The 25,943-nt window shown below is 42.1% G+C and overlaps 1 protein-coding gene across 2 annotated transcripts in view; it reads right to left on the bottom strand.

Annotated features, from left to right (window-relative positions):
• The window catches only part of CC2D2A (coiled-coil and C2 domain containing 2A), a 55,748-nt gene that overhangs the window by 11,843 nt on the left and 17,962 nt on the right, over positions 1-25,943 (bottom strand). For both annotated transcript variants that reach the window (XM_083398936.1, XM_083398937.1), the window contains exons 12-27: positions 24,150-24,286; positions 22,942-23,098; positions 20,539-20,789; positions 19,551-19,728; positions 18,042-18,198; positions 16,591-16,738; positions 15,350-15,488; positions 14,786-14,989; positions 13,691-13,783; positions 11,277-11,368; positions 9,771-9,938; positions 7,398-7,503; positions 6,894-7,003; positions 4,465-4,561; positions 2,113-2,214; positions 1,758-1,934 (exon numbers count right to left, since the gene is read on the bottom strand). In XM_083398936.1, coding sequence (XP_083255062.1) covers positions 1,758-1,934; positions 2,113-2,214; positions 4,465-4,561; positions 6,894-7,003; positions 7,398-7,503; positions 9,771-9,938; positions 11,277-11,368; positions 13,691-13,783; positions 14,786-14,989; positions 15,350-15,488; positions 16,591-16,738; positions 18,042-18,198; positions 19,551-19,728; positions 20,539-20,789; positions 22,942-23,098; positions 24,150-24,286 — 2,316 coding nt within the window. The remainder of the gene's footprint in view (positions 1-1,757; positions 1,935-2,112; positions 2,215-4,464; positions 4,562-6,893; positions 7,004-7,397; positions 7,504-9,770; positions 9,939-11,276; positions 11,369-13,690; positions 13,784-14,785; positions 14,990-15,349; positions 15,489-16,590; positions 16,739-18,041; positions 18,199-19,550; positions 19,729-20,538; positions 20,790-22,941; positions 23,099-24,149; positions 24,287-25,943) is intronic.

Consider the following 25,943-nt stretch of genomic DNA (forward strand, 5'->3'; position numbering starts at 1 on the left):
GGCAGGGGTACCTTTACCTTTAGAAGTAATAATAGGGGTGGGGGGAGGTTTAGGTATTCTGCGTGGTCTCCATGCTATGACACATAGCATGGATTGTGCTTGCATAAACTAGAGGGAAGAGACCTTCTGGAAATTTCAGGGAACTATGAGGTTCTATCAGATAGAAGATTTAAAAAGAGAATAATCACATTAAAAGAACTGATGCAAAAAAGAAGTTAACACCCACCGCCCCCTGCAAAATACATTCTATTCTCATCTTAGCAACTTAAGGCACAATAAATAGCTGATCTGTGAAATTTCTTACCTGACTTGTTCACTCTGAGTTACTTACTATGTTTAATAGCACTGTCTAGCTAGCATTTTGATAGTGACTGTCTTCCAACAGACTGAAATTTTGGTTCTAGCTACTAATTTTAAAAAGGTTGGTAGTATAGCTTTTTGCTGCAACTCCAGGGTCTATGGTACATCCTTTCCTTTCTAACTCTTAAGAGTCTGGATTCTGTCTTGAAGGAAACTAGCTAACATTGATTCTGAAAGAGAACAAATGAGGTCAGTGAAATCTAAAGAGCTTCTTTTGTTGCTTACGTTACTTTGTAAAGGGCCACATATATATGTAAGCACGCATATATATGTTATATATATATATGTTATGCACGCATGCTAACAAACTGCCATAGATGTCGAGAGGAGAGCTAAGCTGAGCTCATCTCCTATGCTTGGCTTGCTCGATTCCTTGCAGTCAGCTACTCTCTCTGGGACCTCTGTAAAGACAGGAAGTAGGAATCCACCATGTCCCGCCTTACAGCACACCTGAGAGCCTTAAGGAACAGCAGTGCCAGACTTGTGACAATTGCAATTACAGTGGTGCCTCGCAAGACGAAATTAATTCGTTCTGCGAGTCTCTTCGTCTAGCGGTTTTTTCGTCTTGCGAAGCAACCCTATTAGCGTCTTAGCGGATTAGTGGCTATTAAAGGCTTAAGGGATTAGCGGATTAGCTGCTAAAAGGCTATTAGCGGTTTAGCGGCTTAGAAAAAGGGGGTGGGGAGCGGAAAAAAATCTCAAGACTCGCAAGACATTTTCGTCTTGCGAAGCAAGCCCATAGGGAAATTCGTCCTGCGAAGCGCATCGAAAAACGGAAAACCCTTTCGTCTAGCGGGTTTTCCGCCTTGCGAGGCATTCGTCTTGCGGGGCACCACTGTACTTATTTCAAACAATAGCACTGCCACAGTTAATTAATGCATTTGGTCAATCAAATCACCTTATTTACAGTAGTACCTTGGGTTAAGTACTTAATGCATTCCGGAGGTCTGTTCTTAACCTGAAACTGTTCTTAACCTGAAGCACCACTTTAGCTAATGGGGCCTCCTGCTGCTGCCGCGCTGCCAGAGCACGATTTCTGTTCTCATCCTGAAGCAAAGTTCTTAACCTGAAGCATTATTTCTGGGTTAGCGGCGTCTGTAACCTGAAGTGTATGTAACCTGAGGTACCACTGTATTGCTAATCAGGCTTCCACTCAGTCTAGTTCTAGAAGTGATGTATTTCCTTCTTTTTTACTGCCACTTGCCCTCGCACACGCTTACAGTCTATTAAAATAAGTGTATACACATTGGCTCAGAAAATAAGTCACTCCAGCAGGAACTCACAGGTCATTTATATGACTATTGGCTCCACTATCTTTGGTCAAGCTCAGCAGTTAAGGGGTAAGTGAACTATGCTGTAGATTTTAAAAACATGCCCAGAAGTAAAATGTGATTTACCTTTTCGCGAACTGATTCTCCAGGAATGAGCTGGGGTTCAATAGTAATAAACAGTGATAGATATGATCCTTCACTCAGATTTCGAATGGAATCATAGGCTCTTTCAATTCCAAGATTTTTTCCCTTACTGTATCCAAGAAGAACTGGAGGAATATCTACTTTAAATGTACCATCTATCTACAAACAAAAAACAAAAACGCCATGTAACAATATGCAGTTGAGCATAAGCAGCCACGAATGGCAACAATATTATCTTATTAATAATAAAAAGGATGACTTATTTTGATATTTTTTTTATTCACTGCTTAAGGCTCGAAAAACGTCAATGCTCCTCTGCCTGTTCATGTTTACTTACCCTTGCTTGAAAATATACGGTTGTAAATGGAATCCGAACAGAACCAAGCCAGTGCTTCTCGACACGCGTATGAACTCCGCCGGATTCTCTTTCACGATCATCCTAAGAAAAGTCACAAAACTCTTGACAAATTCTTCCAGAAATGAAGTGACTACTTTCTATGCCTCTCCTTTTTCAACACAGCTACTCTGCATTATTAGGGATGCAGGTGGCGCTGTGGTCTAAAAACCACTGAGCCTGGGCTTGCCGATCGGAACGTTGGCGGTTCGAATCCCTGCAACGGGGTGAGCTCCCATTGCTCAGTCCCTGCTCCTGCCCACCTAGAAGTTCAAAAGCACGTCAAAGTGCAAGTAGATAAATAGGTACCGCTCCGGTGGAAAGGTAAACAGCATTTCTGTGCGCTGCTCTGGTTCGCCAGAAGCGGCTTAGTCATGCTGGCCACATTGGCTCCCTTGGCCAATAAAGCGAGATGAGCGCGCAACCCCAGAGTTGTCCACAACTGGACCTAATGGTCAGGGGTCCCTTTACCTTTACTCGGCATTATTGCATTATTCTCCCCATTAAAGTGAGGAGGATATTTTGGGTGTGGGTGTGGGGATGAATTAAGCAGAGCCCTGGCTCCTCATTGCGTTCCCTGAAGCAGAAGACTTCCACAAACTGCACTGCATCATGATGCAAAAGCGTTCTTGGGTAGAAAATATTCCTACCCTTATAGCACCAAACCACACACATACGAAAGACCAGACAAGAGCAGAGCATTTCTTTGTACTTCACACTAGCCGTTTAAATGGTAACACCTCTTGGGAGATCCTTTGCATTTATAACTAAAAGCTAAAACGTTGCAATGCCTTTTGCAGAAGCCCAGTGTGGTTTAGACATTGAACTTAGGCAGCGTCCAGAAGTCAGAATCACTGAGCAAACCTTCCAGGTAAGTTTGCTCTGGATAATAATCATGCCACACACAAAAGAAACCTTGTCGTTAAGGCAGCAAAGGCCTGCTCCTTTGCAAGCTGCCTGCCTTCATTTTTTAATAGCAAAATGTCTTATAGAAAATTAAAATAGGCACCTTTAGGTTTACGCCAGAAAATATTTGCGTTTATACTGAAACCTATGTATCTGGGTCTAAAGGGTGGGGGTGGGATCTGTCAAAAGCAGTGGTCCATCAGCCTGCATAATGCAAGTGTTATGTCACTTCATCAGATACTGTCTGCAGTGAGAAGTGCGTGCAAATTGTGTCAAACTGCAACAGTGCGACTGAACCAGACTGAGAGACTAATGCTTGGCTTTTTTTAAAAAAAAATTCTGCATGCATGGCGTTAAAGGAAAATGTGATGAAAATGTTTTATAGATGGTATATAACACCAGTAAAACTAGCAAAAATGTTTAAGACGTGTAACAAGTGTTGGAAATGTAAAGAAAAGGAAGGAACGTTTTATCATATGTGGTGGGACTGTAAGAAAGTGAAAAGTTTCTGGGAGATGATATATAATGAGCTGAAAAAGATGCTAAAATACACATTTGTAAAGAAACCAGAGGCTTTTCTTTTAGGGATTACAGGAAACGAGATAAGAAGACTGTAAACTTTTCCAATATGCAGTTACAGTGGCAAGGATTCTACTGGCCCAGAAATGGAAACAAGAGGAAATGCCGACGATCGAAGACTGGAGACTGAAACTAACAGACTATGCAGAATTGGACAAATTAACTGGGAAAATAAGATATCTTAAGGACCAAAAATCCATCGAAGACTGGGGGAAATTTGTAGAATATCTGAAAAACACATGTGATGTTCAAACAACGTTAGTGGGATTTCAAGAAGCACTGTGAAAGCTGAGATGTATTGTTAAAAAGAAATAAGAGTAGTGGGAGGGAAGATTAATGACAATGCTAAGAAAGGAATGCGTAACCAAGAGGCAAAGATGGATGATTGACAGAGAAGCTGAGGGAAGTCCAAAAAAAGAGAGAATTTGTTTGTCAAAGATTGGATAAAATTGTATATTTGTGTTGTAAATCAATAAAAATTATTTTTTTTAAAAAAAGAGAGACTAATGCTTGGCTACCAAGACCGCCCAACATTTGTTGGCTTCTGCGTGACAGACGCTGCGTTCTCTATTTTGGCTCAGCCCTGATCTCTTGCCCCATCTCTGCCAGAGACCAGTGCTTGACAGTTCAGCCCACAAAAGCTGATCTGGGCTGGCCACAAGGAGCCAGCTGATGAATCCTGGGCGGATTCCAGAGGCTTTTCATCACTGGACTCCATTCGGGCAAACATGCCAGGCTCTTTATACCTTGACCTCCTTATTATGCACACACAGTCAACATAATTCTGGAGATTTTGTTGTTGTTTTTTACCTCTAGGACATCGTACAATACTTCATCAAAAATGTTAATGAAGATATCATCCTTCACTGACTGCAAGCTGGAGGTGCTGTAGTCGCCATTTGGGGCTCTGGAACATTATAAAAAAATGAGAGAAATGTCTGAAATAAAAACTCTGTACAATTTGCAATCATACAGATATAGTTCCAGTTTATGTGCCTCTTCCCTCTCACTCCTCCCTGCTCCCCCACTCTTTCCTTCTGTTCACTTTATTTATTTGGTATATAGACCATAAACATCAGATAGAGTGTATGAGTATAAAGGCAACCAGAACAAAGAAAGGAAAATATATATACCACATTTTTCGCTCTATAGGATGCACCAGACGATAGGACGCATCTAGTTTGGGGGGGGGGGGGAGAGGAAACAAGAAAAAAAAAATTCTGAATCCCAGAAGCCAGAACCGCAAGAGGGATCTGGTTTCTGAGATAGCCTCTTGCTGTTCTGGCTTCTGCGATAGCCGCTGGGATAGGTGGTCTAGCTTTGCGCGAAGCCTCCACAGGGCATGAGGAGCCTTCATCCCCAGGCCCTGTGGAGGCTTTGCGGGGCCATCCAAAAGCCAGAATAGCAAGAGGGAGCACTGCGCAGCGCTCCCTCTAGCTGTTCTAGCTTTGTGCGAAGCCTCCGCAGGGCACGGGGAGCCTTCATCCCCATGTCCTGCAGAGGCTTCTGGGACAGCCCATGAAGCCTCCGGAGGGCAGCGGGATGTAGGCATCCTACTGCCCTGCGGAGGCTTTGCGCAGCTAACCCCGAAGCCTTTGGAGCGCAGCGCGAGGTCCCACTGTGCTCCAAAGGCTTCAGGGGTAGGCACCCGAAGCCTTTGGAGCGCAGTGGGACCTCGCGCTGCACTCCAAAGGCTTCAGGCGGCTATCCCTGAAGCCTGGAGAGCGAGAGGGGTCGGTGCACACTGACCCCTCTCGCTCTCCAGGCTTCAGTGAAAGCAACACGTAGCCTCCAGAGCGCAGAGGGAGTGCTCCCTCTGCGCTTTGGAGGCTTCACATTGCTTTTGCTGAAGCCAAGGAGCCTGCATTCACTCCCTAGGACGCACAAACATTTCCCCTTAATTTTTGGAGGGGGAAAAGTGCGTCCTATAGAGCGAAAAATACGGTATAAACGCAAACAAAAAGTGGGTTTTCAAACAAAAGTATAACAAAATCCAACTAGTTAAAAATACAGATAATCTACTCAGAACTCATCTTCCCTTTAACAAAGGTGACCTGATTTTCATGGCTATAGAAATAATCTTTCTGAGATCTTAGTTGGAATCTGTCATTAAAATTGAGACATAAAATTAAACTCCAAGTGAATCTTCCCAAGCTGAGATGAAACAGGTACTCATGCCCCGCCAAAAATTGCAGCCGAGAATCACCTGAACTAACGTTTCCACCAAGCTGCTTTAATAAGGACAATCTGTCAGGTGCTCAGGTAGCCTGATTAACTTTCCATAAATGCTGATGACAAAAAAGCATTTAACTTAGCCAGTGAAAAAGTTCTCCTGTGTTCAGGAGTGAAATATACTTGGGAGTCGAGTGTGGATTTCATGCTCTTTATTCAGCTCATAGTAATGAGGAATGGAAGTTTCCCCGAAATGTCTGCTTTATATACATTATTTACGCAATGGGCCCCATGTGATTGGCTAATTCCAGGATTCTCCTGTAGGCCAATCAGGTTGCGGATTCAGTTCCACCTGGAGTTGGATTGGGTGGCTCCTGCGGACCAATCATACTGCTGCATTCTGGATCCTATTGTTCTAGGACCAATCAGACTACTGCATTTTGGAGCCTATTCAACTCAGTACATATCAAGGAATGTTTCATGTTGCTCAAATACTGAGCACATTGATAATCAGTGCTAGGTTGCAGACCAAGAAGGAGCAGTGGTGCGCAAACTCCATTTTGCCAGAGCTCTTCCTTCAGGTACATCAGCGCATCTCACTAACTTCTATGGAAAGCAGTTCGTAGAATTGCTATCGGAAATGCTTATGAGATGGAGTAGAGCCCACCCACCGCATTTCTCTTGAAAGTGGGCTTAGCAGAGCCTGGGGAAGCGGCAATTCTATTGACTGCCCATCTCAGCTACACATCTTTTCTTTCTCTCTGACAAGCCAATGGAAGCCATCTGTTTTAATAAGAGAAAGCAAAGAAAGTGCAAACAGAGACCTCATGGTGGTGGCAGCAGCGAGAAAGCCGGACTCTAGCACCACCATACACTGGTGACACCAATATCAGAAAAAGGCTTGAGGCCTTACCCTGCCGCCTCAACAGTGTTCCTGAATTCAGACGTCAAAAGCTAGCTATTTAGGTTATATGGAGAGAGCGAGGAGTACTTAAACATTCACGCAAGGCTATCATTTGTCATACCACGAGGCAGAGAATTAAACATTTCAGAAGATGCATTCACACCTAAATGGAAGTTCAAGCTCCTCATTCCAGTTTGGGTTTGGTCCTTCAGCAGTGGTTGTTCGGCAAACCGTTCGCTGAAAAGAAACTTCTACAAAAGGTCGGACTAAGACCTACAATGAAACAGACAAAGCACTCATGTTTTTCCAAAGTGTGCAGAAGGATGCTTGCAAATTATTTAATGGCAAGTATTAACTTTCCAACATGGTTACCAATCATCTGATTATTGCTAAAGTGTATGAATTATGTTTTCCAGAAAAGGATAAATATTCCATTACTTTCAGATTAGTATAAGAAGATATGGAACCAAACTGAATTACCTTGAGGAGTTGTAAGGAAACAGGAGACAAGACAACAAACCCCATTTTCCTATGATTTTTTTTAAAAAATAGCTGCAAACTCATGAAATATATTTCTAAAATAAATGTTTTGGGGTTTTTTCTATACTGAAAGTCAGATGTGATATAGCAGTTTCCAAACTTGCGTCTGGCTGGTGCTTGGTGTTACCTGATTAAAGGCCCAGTCTATGCTGTGGGTTGGGCTCTGTGGGGGCGCAGAAGCAGCAAACATCTCATTGAAGGACCATGATGATTTAGATGGCTGCTGAAGCTTGCTAGAGAGGAAGACATTTTTTAAATCACAGTGAATTTCCAAGAAGACCATGAAAAAATACAGGTACACTGAAAACTGAACAAAATATAATTCTGCAAAAAAATAATATATATATATATATATAATTCACTACCTTTGTAAGAAAGCTTTGCAGGGCAGATGTTTTTCTGCTGCAATGTTTTTCCCTGGGATTTTTTAAAAACATTACTTACAGATGTAATATAATTCCAATCAAAATTAGGCTGCCTGAAGTTGCAATACACTTTTATATAAATATAATACGGTAAATGTATTGTTAGGCTTGCTAACAATAATATGTAAGTATTAAAATTAGCATGTTATATAGCTTGTGATGTCTTCACTTTTTCTTACTATTCAAACAATATAAGGAAATGTATGCTATTGAATTATGCTCTTCCTATAATAACATTGCCAAGGTAAGCAATACAGGAGTTGTCAAGAGTGTTTCAGAAGCGTGAGTAGACTCTAACCAAAATGGGCAGATCACAAATCTCACCTTATGGTGCAACCACACTAAAATCAGGATGGAAGCTACAGAAACCAAAGGATGAGCATTCCCCACCAGCTCTAAGAGACAGGTACTCCATCTGCCGCTCCATAGGAGGACCCTGGTTGCCAATGGTCTGGATCTGCCAGTTCTGGACAAAGGATGTCAGTGTGGATAGAAGTCGAAAGCCAAAGTGTGGACTGGGAAAAGGCCATTAGACATGGAGACTCAACAATGTACTGAGAGCTCCACAGTGTGTGCCAAGGGGACCCTGAGCAAAAGGAACATCTGTCCTAATCATTATCTTATCTGGATCCATCATGCCAGTTATTCCAGGCTAAGTGATCATTATCTGCTTTTATTTAATTTTATTTAGCTACACTGTTTATATAAAGGGTAAAGGTAAAGGGACCCCTGACCATTAGGTCCAGTCGTGGCTGGCTCTGGGGTTGCAGCGCGCATCTCGCTTTATTGGCCGAGGGAGCCGGCGTACAGCTTCCGGGTCATTTGGCCAGCATGACTAAGCCGCTTCTGGCGCACCAGAGCAGCGCACGGAAACGCCGTTTACCTTCCCACTGGAGCGCTACCTATTTATCTACTTGCACTTTGACGTGCTTTCGAACTGCTAGGTTGGCAGGAGCAGGGACCGAACAACAGGAGCTAGTTTGTTGCAAATGCACCTCTCATAAATGAGACTTTGCAGCACTAAAGACTAAGGTTCTTGATCTTATTTGAAGGAATAGCCATAATTCAGATCAAGTCTCTTCCATGCCCATCTCTATCTTTCAGAGAGGGTAAGTGAGCACAGAGCATATGGAAATGGGGGACTGAGAAAGGTGTAGCACACTCAAATCTCTGCCAGGAAAAGAACCTGTGATACATGCACCCAAAATATACACTCTGTGAAAGGAAATAATTTTAGAAAACATGGAATTTAAGTTGTATTCAGTCCAAAATAGGCTGGATGCTCCAATATGATACTGATGCATCCACAATATCTTTTTGAGGTGAGTTGACCAGAAAGGTACACATTATTTCAGGTGTGATTGCACCATTGGTTTGTATAGTGGTGTTATGTCCTCAGTTTTCTTTTCAATCCTTGTCCTACTGACCACCCTAGTGTGTCATTTGCCTTTTTCAGAGCTGCTGCACACTGACTCTTCCTAGCAGGCAGGGGCTGCAGTCGCCTAGTGCCCCTTGGTGCTTTGGCTAGTGGCAGATGCCAACGTGTGCCTTCCCTTTGCTTCTGCAGTCCTAGGGCTACTGCATTTTTGGACCATCAAGAAGAACCAGTTTGAGCAAATAGCCAGAAACAAAATGACTTGGATTTTTTTTTTTTTTTTGGAGGGGGTCAGAATTGTTTGGACCCTACCAAGAAGCTCAGAATACAAGAAACTGTTCCATTTTTATATTCACATGTTATGAGGTTGGTGTGGCTTAGAGTTTAGAGATAGAAGCCCCAAGGGATTTGTACTTTATTTACATTAAGATAGAGATGGATAAATAATTTATACCTTTTTGATAAAAACATCAAAACAGTATACAAAAGATAGTGCTGAAAACACTTAAGATAAACAAAGACAAATAAATCAGTGCAAAAAAACCAGCAGCAAAATCAATCTACTAAGTGATCTACTCAAAGGATCCTCAGAAAATGAAGACCTTGATCAGCCTTCTAAAGACAGCAAAGAAAAAAGCCATACATGTTTCTCAGGAAAGACAATTTGTGTGTGAAGAAAAATGGAAAGAAAGTTCCATACCTCCCAACAGGCTTTCTAATGGGAATCTCATAAGCTCTAATGATGTTCACCAAGAGTTTTATGTCACCATCTGAGAGATTTTGCACAGTTACTTTTTTCCTCTCTTTTCGTCTTGGTTTTAAGGGTCTTTTTGTCTCCGCCAATTTAAACAGGCTGAGTCCCAAAATGCTAATTATAAAAAGCAGAGGTAAATAGATTTGCACATGTAACTTTTTCTGTTATTATAATAAATGATAAAATACTTTGTATTAAAAAGGTAATTATCAATGTTATTTGACATAAAAAGTAAAGGAAAAACAGACAGGAAATAGATATGGGAAGGTATAAATAAGAGCTTACACTGTATGATACATATGGCATATAAGCAATGATAGTACTCTACAAAACATGCCTGTTTGGATGCATGTATCATAGCAAAAGCAACCACCAACAGAGAAGCAGAAATCAACAGATGCATAATGACATACCCTGGGCCATCAGAACTTAACAGAAGGCAAAGCAGGACAAAAAGAAAAACCAAGAATAAAACACAGTTATGTGGATTTGCATGTTACAAACTCTAGAGAATCCCAAGCAAAAACAAATGCATGCATACAACAGACGAGTTATCTGAAAACTTCCCAGAAATAACAAATAAGAATCATAGTCAAATTCCCATGTTAATGAAAGTGTGTGTGTGAAATCTCAGCTGCTCTCCTCACAAGCCACTTGGGGGAAGGGGGGAGGGGAATGGAGCTATCAATCATGTGTGCCTAATGTTGCCTTTTTCTGTAGCATGAAATACAACCTGACAGGTGTTTTCTGTCACATCTGCATGTATGGAATGATAATTACCTAAGCATGCATGGATGACCAGTTAAACGTATAAATAAAACTATGCAAGTCTTAGTAAGCTCCTCACTTGCTCAAGGCAGCGACATAATACTATAAAACACTGTATTTCAGCCAAAGTCTGGCTGAGGTCATTCCTGATTGCAAAACACATGATCCTCCCCACTCCCTTTTCTTGCGCTGAGATTCTTAAGGACAACTCAATCCTAGGCCAAAGTCACAGAGCACTGGCTGCAGGCTAGTGGTGGCTGAAAAAAAGGTGGCTGGAGCAATTACTGTAGCTTTGTAAGCAGGTGACATTCCAGCCACACAAAGGCTAAGCTCACAGGTTCCTGCAAGCAGGAGGGCATTCTCACAGCTCAAGGCCCCATCTCAGCCAGGGGGCAGGGAGGGGTGTGGGATGAGGGCAGTCCTGAGGGCCAGGCAGAGAAGCCTTGAGGGCTGCATTTGGCCCCTATGTTATTTCAAAAGCATACACATTTGTGTTAAAGTCAGATATCATTTGCTTGCAGAGATGTTTGTGACACCTTGCAGAAATCTTCCACTTTAAAACGACGAAAAGGAATTGCAGGTGAAAAGAGAGCTTGGCAAAAATACAACTTAATAAGACAGAAATGTGTTTGACTTGAAGCTCATTATTATGGTTCTGATCTAACTTTCCATTCTCTTCCTTACCCAAGAGTAGGGATCTCATCTTCATTGACCAGGTCGGAAAGGAGAAAATGATGCCTTGCAATCAGAAATCGGTTAATGACCGATTCCCTAACCTGAAAAGAAAGCAAAACTTACTTTGAATGTGAAATCACTTAAAAGACATTGGAGTAGCATTTCTAGGGATCTTCATTTACTTCTCAACAAGATTACAGCCTGTACTTACATAACCAATTATTTCACAATCTCAAAGCATATGCTAAGAGCTGACTTCTTAGTGGGCTGTGTAGTGTCACCTATTTTCACTTTGTAAACACACTTTTATGCATTTTATTCACTACTTTTTCCTCAGAAATCGTTAGGCTAAGTTGAAACCAAGGATGCAATCCAATCCAAATCAAATAACTTTATTGTACTAGCCATTGTCCATGACAAAGGATGGATTCCTATGCAGAAGAAGCGAGCGTAAGGCAGGTTGGTGTAATTTAAGATGGTGAAGGGATGCGGGTGGCGCTGTGGTCTAACCACTGAGCCTAGGGCTTGCCGTTTGGAAGGTTGGCAGTTCAAATCCCCACGATGGGGTGAGCTCCTACCAACCTAGATGTTCAAAAGCACGTCAAAGTGCAAGTAGATAAATAGGTACTGCTCCAGAGGGAAGGTAAATGGCGTTACCGTGCGCTGTTCTGGTTTTCCCAGAAGCGGCTTAGTCATGCTGGCCACACGACCCGGAAAAACTGTCCGCGTACAAATGCCAGCTCCCTCGGCCAGTAAAGAGAGATGAGCACCGCAACCTCAGAGTCGTTCGCGACTGGACTTAACAGTCAGGGGTCCTTTACCTTTAAAGCTACACTAGAGGAAAGCTCTGCTCAGTACTGAGCCTGCTCTGCCTAAGCAATGAAAGATGGGGAAATTGGTCTTTAAAATAGTATCTTATGCTAGGTTGCCAGGTCATATGACCAAGCTGAAGAGACTTAGGATCCAGCCTAAGTCTCATCTCTTTGGTCCCACTACCACCACATCCCCAGAATGCCCCCTTTGGGGGGACTTATACTGGCCATAGCTCAGCCAGGATGAGCACATTACACTGAGGTATAAGACCGGGCTGAGGACTAAACGCCAGCTAAGCTTGGCTGAGCTGGAGATACAATGCGTCCTAAACCACTCAACCTGGCAGATCTTCCCATAAGATTGCTCCCCACCCAACCTAAGCACTGTTTGAAAACACCCAATTAGGGGGTTTATTTATCTATATAAATACTCTTAGGCTGCCTAACAACCCACAGGACACGCAGGACAGTACACAATCGTATTTAAAAGCAGAGTACAGTGGTAACTCGGGTTAAGTACTTAATTCGATCCGGAGGTCCGTACTTAACCTGAAACTGTTCTTAACCTGAAGCTAATGGGGCATCCTGCTGCCGCTGTGCTGCCGCTGCACGATTTTTGTTCTCATCCTGAAGCAAAGTTCTTAACCTGAAGCACTATTTCTGGGTTAGTAGAGTCTGTAACCTGAAGCAAATGTAACCTGAAGCGTATGTAACCCAAGGTACCACTGTACGTGCCTACAAACAAGATAACTGAACAGGAGCCGCCTAACAGCCCCCCGCCATCAAGCATAATCAGCAACAGCCAGATAAGTTTAGCCATTCAGGTGGAAGAAATTAAGCTGCTTTGAAGGCCTTGGCTATTACTTCTGCTCCTGATTACAGCCCCCAGTAAACATTTTCATGGGGCAAAACACCCCAAAGAACTAAAAACACATACCATTGGGAGATTAAAGTGGTACCTCAGGTTATATACTTATATACGCTTCAGGTTACACACGCTTCAGGTTACAGACTCTGCTAACCCAGAAATAGTACCTCGGGTTAAGAACTTTGCTTCAGGATGAGAACAGAAATCGTGCTCCAGTGGCACGGCGGCAGCGGGAGGCCCCATTAGCTAAAGTGGTGCTTCAGGTTAAGAACAGTTTCAGGTTAAGTACAGACCTCCAGAACGAATTAAGTACTTAACCCAAGCTACCATTGTATTGTATTTGAAGGAACAAGACCACAAAGCAGAAACTAATAACCGTGAAACTAATAACTGTCTCTGTATTCAGCATTTGATTTCTACAGCTCATTGGACGCGCAGGTGTTATCTCTTAATTCATTCTTTTTGGATTGGCAGCTTTGCAATGTTCCACAATGTCAGGATACCCAAAAGGAACTTGCTGAACCAAACTGGAGATGTCACAGCTGAGGGGGCGTATGCAAGTGCCTTCAAGGTATTCACATGCCTCCTGATTAACATCTAATTTGGCCCTTTGCATCGAAGGAACCAGAGTGCAGAAGCCATAGAGGGTGGCTGCTGATGACTTCAATACACACACTCCAGCAGTTCTTGCCAAAATAAACAATTGTGCATAATAAAAAGAAAGACTCTATTTTGCCTCCTACCTTTTGGAGGTACTTTGCAACTAATGCTCTGTGTGCATCCAGATGGTCTTTCGTATCAACGACATCCCTCTCACGCAATCTTTTCTCGTACTCCTAAAACGAAAATGCCAACAACCACGAGCTCTTTAAATGTTCTATATCACTTCTGGTGCTGTCAGGCAGAGAAGGGGCTTCAAAGGGATTTAAAAGGGACCCTGAGGTATAAACAGAAAATCCCACTTTTTGGGGAGGGGCAGGGAGCCCTAAACACCCTCCAAGAAATGCAGGCAAACTAATGAAAGGGTGATCAAGTGATAAAGATGGGTAAGAAACTAGAATTTTAGCGATCCAAGTAAATAGATTTTTTTTTTAAAAAAATGTAGTCCTGGACTTTTCTGCTTCAAATGTATTATACTACCACCATCCTGTAAACCAGCGGTTCCCAAAGTGGGTGGTCCTGCCGCCAGTGGAATTACAGTGGTGCCTCGCAAGACGAAATTAATTTGTTCCGTGAGTCTCTTCGCCAACGGTTTTTTCGTCTTGTGAAGCAACCCTATTAGCGGCTTAGCGCTATTAGCGCTATTAAAGTCTTAAGGGATTAGAGGATTAGCTGCTAAAAGGCTATCAGCGGTTTAGCGGCTTAGAAAAAGGGGGTGGGGAGCGGGAAAAAATCTCAAGACTCACAAGACATTTTCGTCTTGCGAAGCAAGCCCATAGGGAAATTTGTCCTGCGAAGCGCATAGAAAAACGGAAAACCCTTTCGTCTAGCGGGTTTTCCGTCTTGCGAGGCATTCGTCTTGCGGGGCACCACTGTATCTAATTTAATATAATAATTTTGACTGGATTCTGAAAATGTGCAATTGATAAATGTGCAATTAATTGTTAATTGTTTTGAATTTTACTGTGTTGTTATCTTCCTTACTGGGTTGTGCAAACCACTATACTAAATGCTGCTTTTTATAGGTCTTAACAAGGTTTGGGAAGAACTGCTCTGAACACTCTAAAATGAGGTTCACTGGGTTTTTTACAGACTGCAGCAGTGACTCTATTTAACAGGAGGATACTTCATCCAAAAGTTGATGAACTTAATCCCAACCATTTTAGGTGACGTCTGACCTGGAAGATTCTTTCGCTGATTTCTCTTTCCAACAATGGGACGCACTTATAACTTCGAAACTCAGCCACTTCGCTATTTCTGAGCTGGAGAAGCCGGAATCTTTTAGATCTGTCAAACTCCTCATCAGAAACAAAATTAAATTCTTGCTGCAGCTGCTCCAGCCTGAAGAAATCAGGAACGGAAGCATCGCCGCTTGTAGCAACCTAAACAATAAATGTTAAGTTTATGGAAAGGTGTTGCAAATTTAGGTGGCTTCTAACCCACCCCCTGCACTGGGAATCAGCACACGGTTCCTCCTGGATGCGGCCCAGCTTCTACCTCCTTGCCAACCCAGATGGAAGAGAGATATTGAGGACATAGGGGAGCGACATTCTGGCCCACCCCCTCTGCAAAAATTAGTTGCAGACCAAGAACACAACGTGGCAATCTGTGACTATTCAACCATATGCAGAAATACGGCATAGTTCTCTCAGCACTGGGCAGGAAATTCTCTATGAAACTCTGGAGGCAGAGGGAGCTGGGATTGCAGGTTTCAGCACCATGTTTCACGGAGCCATTCTTACCTTTATGAGTTGCATCAGAGCAGCATTGCTTGGGTCGTTTGGATCGAGCTTTGCCTCTGCTACCCACTTGGCAAGTTTCTTCATGTCAGTCAACCCCGATGTGCCGATTGATGCAATGGCATCAATATTCTTTAAAGCACTGAAATGACAACGTTTAGTAATATTTTTTAAAACAAACAAACACAAAGTTAAAAGAAATTTGCCTATTCTTTCTGGGACCAGATTAGTGACACTTGTCCTACAATCCATGGTTCTAATAGGTATGGGTTTCTGTACGGCCTAGGACCCTCGTACCTATGGGACTGCCTCTCCTGGTATGCCCCACAGAGGAACTTACAGTCTTCAAATAAAAACATCTTGAAGGTCCCAGGCCATATAGAGGTTAGGCTGGCCTCAACTAGAGCCAGGGCTTTTTCAGCTGCGGCTCCAACCTGGTGGAACGCTCTGTCACAAGAGACTAGGGCCCTGCGGGACCTGACATCTTTCCGCAGGGCCTGCAAGACAGAGCTGTTCCACCAGGCCTTTGGCCAGGGCACAGCCTGACTCCCTCCATCGGCAATCTTTACAAAACTTTAGTTTATGGTTGCCATCAATTTTGATTTTAATTAATTTTTATAATGTTTTTATAATGTTGCACTATTTTAGTGTTGTTAGCCGCCCTGAGCCTGGCTCTGGCTGGGGAGGGCGGGATATAAATAAAATTTATTATTATTATTATTATTATTACTTTGGAAACTTAGTTCATTTGCCTTCTTTGAAACTCACTTCTCAGTATTCCTAATTGCTTAACTTAAACAAGAACAACAGCAGCAACTAAAATGTCCTAGAACTCCCAGAAGTTTTTCTGTATTGATTTGTCTCCTAAGGAGTCCCTGCGCACTGGGGCATAAATAAAGGGCAAGTTTTAAGTTTACAGAGAGACGAGGCAACTGCAGGGACTGTCCACTACACAAGTTCAACCTACAAATCTTGGGGGGCAGTGAAAAAAGAGGCAGCATAAGCCCCTACTCCCTAATTGGGTTAATTATTATTATTATTAATTATATTTATATAACACCCTTCATCTGAGGTAAAGAAAAATAATACGGTTTTGTGTTGTTCTCCACAAAACGCAAAAAGGTACCAAACTTTTTGTAATTTCAGCAAAACTCTTATATTATTAACATAAGGGAGACATAGAATGATTTATCTAACTGCATATACTAAAAATGTTTCTGAAATGCTTGCTGAAGTTCATTTACCTTGAGATTCCAGCATTCTTCTGTGATGCTGGTGGAATTAAGGGTATCCCGTTTTCTCCAACTGCCCAGGAAACACTGCAGGACACTTTGCCTGAGGTCATTAAAATAATTTTATTACTGCCATCGGCTTCAAATGAAAATGGTACACCTGCAATGAGAGACCAAACACATTAGCGTGATCAGATGTAGCAAACAAAAATGTGGCTTGTTGTTACATGCATGAGTGGCCAGAAATCTCAAACTCCACACCCTTTTCACAAGAATAGGAAGAAGATTTAACATTTCCATTCTTGGTTAGCAGCAAATTTGATGCTTTGTTGCTTTGTCCAAACTCACCAAATGGTGATTTCGTCAAACCAGTTTGTTAACTGTTACATGCCAGGAACATGCTAGATAGTCAGTGGCCCAGATCACACTTCCTGAGTGAATGGATCACTAGACATCAGGGTCACAACAATAGTTGGGCTACCCCACCTATATGTCACAGAGGCCACCAAGGCTAGAGTGGGGAGTGTCATAAAGATTTAGCCCACCACCCCTCTCCACTCTTGCCCTATAGAATGGCATTAGATACCATGTCAAATTTAGACATGAAAATTCCCCAAATGGGTCATATAGGCTGATCTTATGAGCTCTCCAAAATTTCAGGACATCCTGAACAGATTAGAAACTCAAACTCTAGGAAATATAGCTAGTCAAAATATCTATTGAGTAAGTAAATAAGAAATAAATAAATGAATGAATGAATGAATAAAAAAGTGAAGGTTCCTTGTAAATGCTTATAATCATAAAAGAAACAGGAAAAAGAAAACTAGGGAGTATTTATCAAAAGAAACCTACATTTTAATCCTGCAGAAAAATCAAAATAATTAATCATGAGTGTAATATAGAACACATGCAGCTCTTGGCTGGCTTGTACCAACAATCGTAAAATAAGACTTTTACAGCCCAATAAAGAAGTATTCGACTCAATTAGAGTGTCAGTATAGCGAACAGTGTGTTGGATGTGGACCAGGCAGACTTGGATTTCAATCCTCATCTCCCATTCAACTATAATGCTCACTGGGTAGCCTTGGGCACGTCACCCTCCCTTAGCCAAATCTGCATCGCAGAACTTGTTTGTGAAAATAAAATGGGTGGTGGTGGGGGAACAAGAACACACACTTACTATCCAGGGTTCCGGGGGGCGGGGAGCAATAAAAAGAAATAAGGTAATAAATGCCTTTTCTTTAACTATATTTATCATCATACGAGGAGCTCAGGTTGCTATATAAATATGATTCCCTCCTAGGCCTTTCAGGCTGAAAGATCAAGATTAACTCCTAGGCATCCAGAGACCTTTGGGGATTTGAACCTAGGTGCAGCAAACAACCCACGATGTCCCAACACAGGGTCTGCAACAAGCATGTGAACAACTTCTAAATCTTTGGACTGAAAAGACAACTCTGTACCACTTCCCACGCCTTCATGGTCCAGTTGCACACGCTGGTCACTGCTGAATTCCATCTCTTCCACAGGAGCTCTCCCAGTAAGAACCGTCGTCTCAGGGACTGGTATGAAGACTTCCACCAACAGGTTAGCACTGCCGAGCCCAACCGTTTCGTAGAGCTGTGTGGCCAAGAGCAGAACACCATTTTCATTTCCAGACACTATGCCCTCATTTGCATATAATCACAGTCATGCTCTGGCTTACCACAAATGAGAAAACACGAGGCCTTCCAGGAAAGAGATGGTGGGCACTGGGGCACTTGGTTTTTTCCAATGCTACAGCATGTGGAGCTCAGCTGGGGTTTGGCTTAGGGTGTCACCCAAACCCAGGCTCATGGCTGAGCTACCCTAGATGAACCGCAAGCTGTAAACCAGAGGAGAAACCCTGGCTGCGGCCTGTGGTTTGTCTGGAGAGATGTTAACCATGAGACCAGTTTTTGATAACACGCTAAGCCAAATAATAATAATGATTTTACTAGATTCAGGTAGGTAGCCGTGTTGGTCTGACACAGTCAAAATATATTAAAAATTTGTCCAGTAGCACCTTAGAGACCAACTAAGTTTGTTCTTGGTATAAGCTTTCGTGTGTATGCACACTTCTTCAGATACCCTGAAGTGAAAATGATTTTACTGTTTAAACCCCAGCCATACTGGGCGGCTTATAGCACATAAAAAATGGTAAAACATTAAACATTTCCCGATACAAGGTTGCCGTCAGATGTCTTTTAAAAGTCAGATAGTGGTTTATTTCCTTGACACCTGATGGGAGGGCGTTCCACAGGGCAGGCGCCATTGCTGAGAAGACCCTCTGCCTGGTTCCCTGTAGTAGCCTCACTTCTCGCAGCGAGGGAACTGCCAGAAGGTGCAGGTGCTAGGCTAAAATAACAGAACTGTAGAATTGCAGCGATGAAAGGGACCCTGAGGGTCATCTAGTCCAACTCCCTGCAATGCAGGGGAAAAAATCTTTTCTCTGATGTCTTAACTCACTATGTAAATGGACTTTTTGTGAGGAATAGTCAGTCCTTCAAGTCCGCCACGTGTTCTCTGAAGTGGTACAGTCCAGACAACTCCTTGGGAAAAACCAAAACAAAGACAAAAAACCAACCACCCTGGGCCCAAGTGACTATTCCTTTGAGATGGAGCTGTGCATAGCCGGGTCCTCATTACAACTCTTCATAAAACTGGAACTGAAATTTTTACTTTGCAGTTCTAAGGGCTATTTTAATTGCTTTATTGCACTGCTTATGTTGTTTATTACCTTTAATTGGTTTATTGAATATTTCAATAAGGTTTTGTTTAAATTACTCTGTGAACCATATTATGAACCAATATTATTACTCTGTGAACCAATATTATGAAGTTTCTGTTTTTTACTTTGTAGGAATATAAAATAAATAATGCACAGGACCTCAGTATGTATGTCTATGTATAGTAATAGATATATATTTTTAAAAAACCAATATGCAACATACCTGCAGCTTCAAACTCTCTGGCCAGTTGAATATTTGCAAATTGAATATTTGCCCAAAATGAACTCTAAAGTCTGAGCTCATCTGCCGGGACACTGTTCTTGACACCTCTTTTGAATTGAAAAGGACTTTTAGGAACAGAGAACGTTTCTTTACATCTTCGCGTCTTGAAACTTCTGCCCTGGAAACAAGTTTTAAAAGATCACCTTAAAATGTGCTTATTCACCAGAAAGTTGTCTTTCACTTTTGGGGTGCTTGACAGGACTTTTATTACTTCAAACATGCAGAACTTGTTATTTATAGAGTATGACAGAGCTCCCAACAAGTATTGCCTCCACACACTGTAGGTTAACAGGATGGTGCCTTCCCACCTTCTCCATCAGTGATTATCTGACCACTGGATGACCATGTATAGGTGCGGGTCAGCTTTAACCCTTTGCCTCCCTGCTGTGGTCCTGATCCAGAATGGGGCCCCTTGCTTTGCAATTTGCATTGCCCAAAGAAGGATGGGTTGCATCCAATGCTAGTTCTACTCAGATCAGACCTTCTGAAATCAATGAACATGACCAACTTTCACCCCTTAATTTCTACGGGTAGGACTTAGTCGGCTATAAGCCTTCATATTAAAAACAAATGGATCTCTTTCGGTAGTGCAGATTCCAGGGGTAGGAGGCCCAATCTTGAATGGGACCAAAGGAGGGCAAAATGTTAAAGCCCCCCTGCACACACACTTGAACACTAGAATCTTGATCCAGATTCAGCTCTTTGCACCTGCTATCTGCACCTGCTATCTATCTCCATCTGATGCGGTCCTCGGGGCGGAAGAACACTGCACCACATCATTCAATGACTTCTTGTAGAGCAAGGGTAACTTAAGATTTCAATGAGTTGCAAATTAACATTTTAAAGTAGGGATGTATGAACCATGAGCTAAATAACTGAACAGACATTTCCACCTCACCTTCATAAAAATGTTCATGTATAAGCTCACCTAGGACAAAGCTCGTTTGGAGTGACGCTCCCCGTCAAGCTCAACTCAGGAATTAGAATGGATTCTCCTGGTTTCCTTCTAATCTTAGCAGCTTTCTCTCGAACCTCCTGTTCCACCTCCAACCTGTCAACTATGGGCGGCGGAGGAACAGGTTTCATACGTTCCCCTTCCACACACTCGGATGCTTCTTCTGCTTCTGCCTCATCATCTGCATTTGGGCTTGTTTTCTTCTTCTTTTTCTTTCTGATTTTCTGTGTGTGTTAAAAAAAGATTTCCCCCCTTCAGCAGAGAGCGTCAATAAAAACTGGACCTATCTTTGGATTAGTTACTTCTGATAATTTTGAAGTGACCAAACTGATAATAAAAAGTGCCAAATATCTAAGAAAAGAAAAGTTTTGCTATTTCTAGCATCAGTCGCTTTTTCGTTTCACGCAGAACTTATTATTATGACAGATTTTTCCTATTACTCCTCATCTGATCTTCTGCTCTTTGGGAGAGGGTTCTCACCCGCAAATTATTTGGCTGATTTACAAATACCTAAGTACAGACACTCCTTTACCCTGGCCAGATTTAACGTTCTGCCCTCTGCCCTGCTGCTAGGCAGATACGAGGGCAAACCATATGAGTCACGTGTTTGTCCATGTGGCTCATCGGAAGTGGAAACAAGTCTGCATGTATTGCTGCACTGTAGTTACTACGAGGATCTACGCCTGACCTTTATTGCCCCAGTTCTACAAAAGCTTAAAAATGAATCAGAACTCCAACGTATGAGAGCCTTGGTAGAAGATAAGGTTCTGAAATTACGATCAATGTTGCCAGATTCTGCGTAGCCGCTATTAGGCGCAGGAAACAAAAGCTTTCCAAAGTCAATATGCAGGCAAATACCTAATTCTACTCATGCTGCCTAATTTTAAATTGCTGTTATGGCCTAATCTGTATTGAAATTGTCCTTTGTTTTCTCTGGTGCTATGTTTCGCTGACTAGCTGTACGAGTTAATCTGGTCTGTGACCGTTTAATAAAATTTGAATTTGATCTTCTGCCCCTCAGATATGTATCTACACAATGTCATTTAATTCACAAACTTGTATCTCACACTCCTTGGTGTGTGTGTGTGTGTGTGTGTGTGTGTGTGTGTGTGTTTGAGATCCAGGGCAGCTAAAGACAATAAAACCTAAATCCAAACACAAATTTACAACACAACACAACATTTTTTTAAAGACAGATAAAACAGTGAGATAAAAAGTAATTAAACAAGTAGCCATTTTATAAAAAATCTATCAAGAATGAAAAACCTTGTACAAAGACTGACAAAAAAGGTTCAAAAATTAAAGCTGTACTGAAACTTGTCCTTCCATTTCTCAAAACTTTCCTTCCTTGTGAAAGATTCCACTCTTCTGCCTCTTTCTCAGAGCTCTTCATTTAATGTAACACTGTGTGGTAGCTACGAGTGGTATACCTCTCACCCCGCAATCCCATTAAACATTTTCCCACTGCTCCCCAGCCTCCCCAGCTGCCTTTGAACTGAAAAAGCTCCACAGAAGCAGTTGCTTCATGATGTCTTCCTCTAAGGTTTATTTGAAAGGAAGCCCGGAAGGATGACTGTTGAGGGCCTGAGATATGTACAGTTGCTGATTTTAAGGAAAGTCCTTATTTTTGCCCTAAAAAACAATGACACTGATTTCTTCAAAAATAAAAAGACTTTAAAGCAATGATAGACAGCTGTCAGGAACAAAGGAGGCAGTCTCCTCTAAGCCGAGCTGAGGAAAGTCATGCAGTTTTCAAGAAACACAGGCACCCGAGTAGGCTGCAATGTGCAGATGACTAGAGATTTGGAAAATGAAAGAAAGAAACTGCATTGGCTGTGGTCATAATTTCTGAATGCAAATGATTTATTTTATCATAAAATAGCACAAATATTGTGGTAGTTATAAATATTATCAATAACAGATATATATGGGGGTGAAGCTGTCCTCCCATTTTGGGGGAAGAAGAAGAGTTTGGATTTGATAACCCACTTTATCACTACCCGAAGGAGTCTCAAAGCGGCTAACAATCTCCTTTCCCTTCCTCCCCCACAACAAACACTCTGTGAGGTGAGTGGGGCTGAGAGACTTCAGAGAAGAGTGACTAGCCCAAGGTCACCCAGCAGCTGCATGTGGAGGAGCGGGGAATCGAACCTGGTTCACCAGATTACGAGTCTACTGCTCTTAACCACTACACCACAGTTTTCCTAGCCCTTAAAGATTCCCCAGCTCCTCATGGGCCTCTCACCTCCTGCTACACCACCATGACATCTCATCTAAGAAATGCCATTTTGCAAGGAAGAAGGAAGGGCGGGCTTAGATAACTAGTCTTGAGCCTGTCCCATGCATGTTCAAATACACAATTATGCTCTCTCAAACCTGTGCCTTCTTCCAAGATTTCCACTCCTGAAGTTCAGTTTTATATTCTTCCATTTTCTTTTCATACTCTTCAATGTGTTCTTCTGTTAACTCAGATATTTCAGCCTGAATTTCTGCTTCGTATGCCTTCTCGTCCAACCTTTGATCAACATCTTCCCTTCAACAACAAGCAATATATTTATTACTTATAAGGTTAATTTAAGGTTATCAGAGTTCTGACACCACAACAAGCTGCGGTAAATCTAAAAATGGAAGGGGGGAAGGAGCTGAAATCCTCCTTGCAGAAAGAGAAGGTTGGGAGGGGGTTGTTAGTTCAGCCTTATGTCTCAATGCCATCTCCTTTCCAGCAGATTCTAGTTCAAATTAAATAGAATATGCTGGTGCCTGGAATTGCAGGGGGTTGGACTCGATGACCCTTGGTCCGTTCCAACTCTCAGATTCTATGATAATCAATGAAGGGTTGGATGGGGCTACAAGCAAGAACTTACTCCCTACAAGATAGAAGTACTTATGGCTTGGGGGTGAAAATGATCCAGATTTAGGTGTTTAGACTATTTTGGATGGGGTATGTGTTTTTTTTCTGAAAAAGAAGGTTCATAGTTTGGGAGCAGAAGCCTGACTACAGTTAATGGAGGCCTTGGTAACCTCTAGGTTAAATGTCAGCAAGATGCTTTTTCTAGGGCTGCCTCTGAAAAATGCTTCAACTGGTACAAAACTCAACTGTTGAAAGTACTAACTGGAGAGGTAGCCTGTAACACTAATACAGTGACAACCTTGACCGTTCCATCTGCCTTCTTTGCTCCTTTGGGCTTTTGATGTGGGGTTAAAGTTTTTGGAAGTCTTTTGGACTTCAGGGTTAGTGCCACCAGCTGTGTTGGTTTTGCTGAGTTACACTTTATTTTGCAACTGATTTACTGTATTTGTTTTTAATGAATATCTTAAACTCTTGTTGGGCACGTTGGGTGTTTCTATTAATGGGAAAGTAGGATACAAAGATTTAAAAATGAACTGAAATAAGTCTTTGGGTTAATTGACATGCTAGATTTCTGTTTGTTGGGATTTTTTATGTTATGGTCTGGAGGAACATTCAACCCCATGAGTAGGCTAGGGTAATACATTAGACCTTAGAAATGAATCAGCACCAAATGGAAGCATTAAATCTTATCTTAACTGCTACAACGAACAACCAAGTTCCTGTAAAAACATACTTCCTCAGGTAGAGCTTCAGGGGTGTGTTAGTGAACTTCTGGAAATCACGCAGGGATTTTATTTCTTTCCAAACTTTGATAATGGCCTTAAGCAATGTCCGATCTCTTTCTTGCTCAACATCACGAAGTCGTCTTGTCTGCCTGTGCACACAAACACACATGCCATTAGAGGGAACCACACACTGAATATATGCACCATTAAAAGTCAAATGGTGTGTTGACATTTAACTTTCTCGATTGCAATGCACTGGATTCAATTGAGCCTTAGGGTTCCTGCACTGCAGGGGGTGGACTAGATGACCCTGGTGGCCCCTTCCAACTCTGCAATTCTATAATTCTATTATTAGGGTAAAGCTACTGGCGAAAGAGCGAAGAGAGAAAATGATTAAAGCATCCCCTCTCCCTTACTGCTGCTCAAGTAAAACGTCCTTGTGGCTGCATGAAAGATAAACAAAACCCAAAACCTTTAGGACTCACGTACACTGTGATGCATCTAGTTTGGTCATCGCTTAAAAGTTTATTATAAATGTATTTATTTGTCCTTTCCACTGGAGGTGCTCAAAACAGCAAATAGAAATGTGACCAAACAAAACATTAAAACGAAGATTTTATTGCATCGATTATTTATTGTGTTTTTATCCCACATTTCCTGCTCCAGTTTGCTCATGGTTCTCTCTACCCCATCTATTTTGTTTACACAACCACCTTATAAGGTAGATGTGGCTGTGAGGTAGTGATTGTTCGAAGAGCTTCATGACTGATAAGGGATTTTAATCTAAGTCTTCCCAGTCCTAGTTCAACACTCAACCCGCCATCCCATAACTGGATGCAGCTCCTTGGACCTGCATTATGTGATTCTTAATAGCCAATTATCATTTCCCCAACTAGAGATCTCCAGCTCAGATTGAGTTCATTAAAACAAACCACATCAGGAACATGCCAATGGTTGTGGCTGCCAACCAGCCCACAAATATGTGCAAGTCCCATTATGTGCAAGCCAAAAATTCATACACATGGCTATGGGCTGAATTATAGCCAGCATGCATAAACAGCAATTACAGTGATCCTATGAAGTAATACTTACTGAAGGTATGTATTATTGTGTCAGTTAAAAAAAACCACGAAGTCAATTTATTTATATCCATATATTTAATTATCTATTTTCTGAATAGAGGCACAAACAGAATGAAGCCATTGAGAACAATGGGTTGTAGCCAACTAATAGTCAGAGTAGACCCATTAAAATACATGGACTTCAGCTGATTAACTGAAGTCCACTGATTTCAGTGGGTCTACTCTGAGTATGACCTAGTTGGATACAACCCGGCTCCTTCTGCTATAAAACAATGCCATTGGTGTCATGCCTATGAGGGGCTCAGAACACTAAGACTTTGATCCAGATTTGCATGAGCAGAAAGGACTTTCTCACATAGAGGAGCTGCCAGGGCTGGACTCCATGGCGTGACCTTAGCAACAGGAACCACAACTTCCTTTTTGGCTCTTTTTCCTTTTGAAGGAAAAAGTCCCAACGGACTTGCCCAGCATCTTCATTTCCCACAGGCAGAAAGAAAGAAAAGACATGACAAGTGCCGCCTGGACCACCAGCTAAAGGTATGAGGGGAAAGGGACCAACCAAGAATGGAATGAATTGGACCCTTTTTCAAAACTTTCTACAAAGGTTGTCAGGCCTGCTGGAGGCAGTGTGCCTGACAATCTTTGTAAAATAGCTTTTGGGGAGGGGCCAAGAAAAGAAAAAAGGCATCCATTTGTTCTTTTCTGACTGCTTGGCAAGTG

This window comes from Podarcis tiliguerta (assembly GCF_965153285.1).
Source record: "Podarcis tiliguerta genome assembly, chromosome: 9".
In the NCBI taxonomy this organism is placed as follows: domain Eukaryota; kingdom Metazoa; phylum Chordata; class Lepidosauria; order Squamata; family Lacertidae; genus Podarcis; species Podarcis tiliguerta.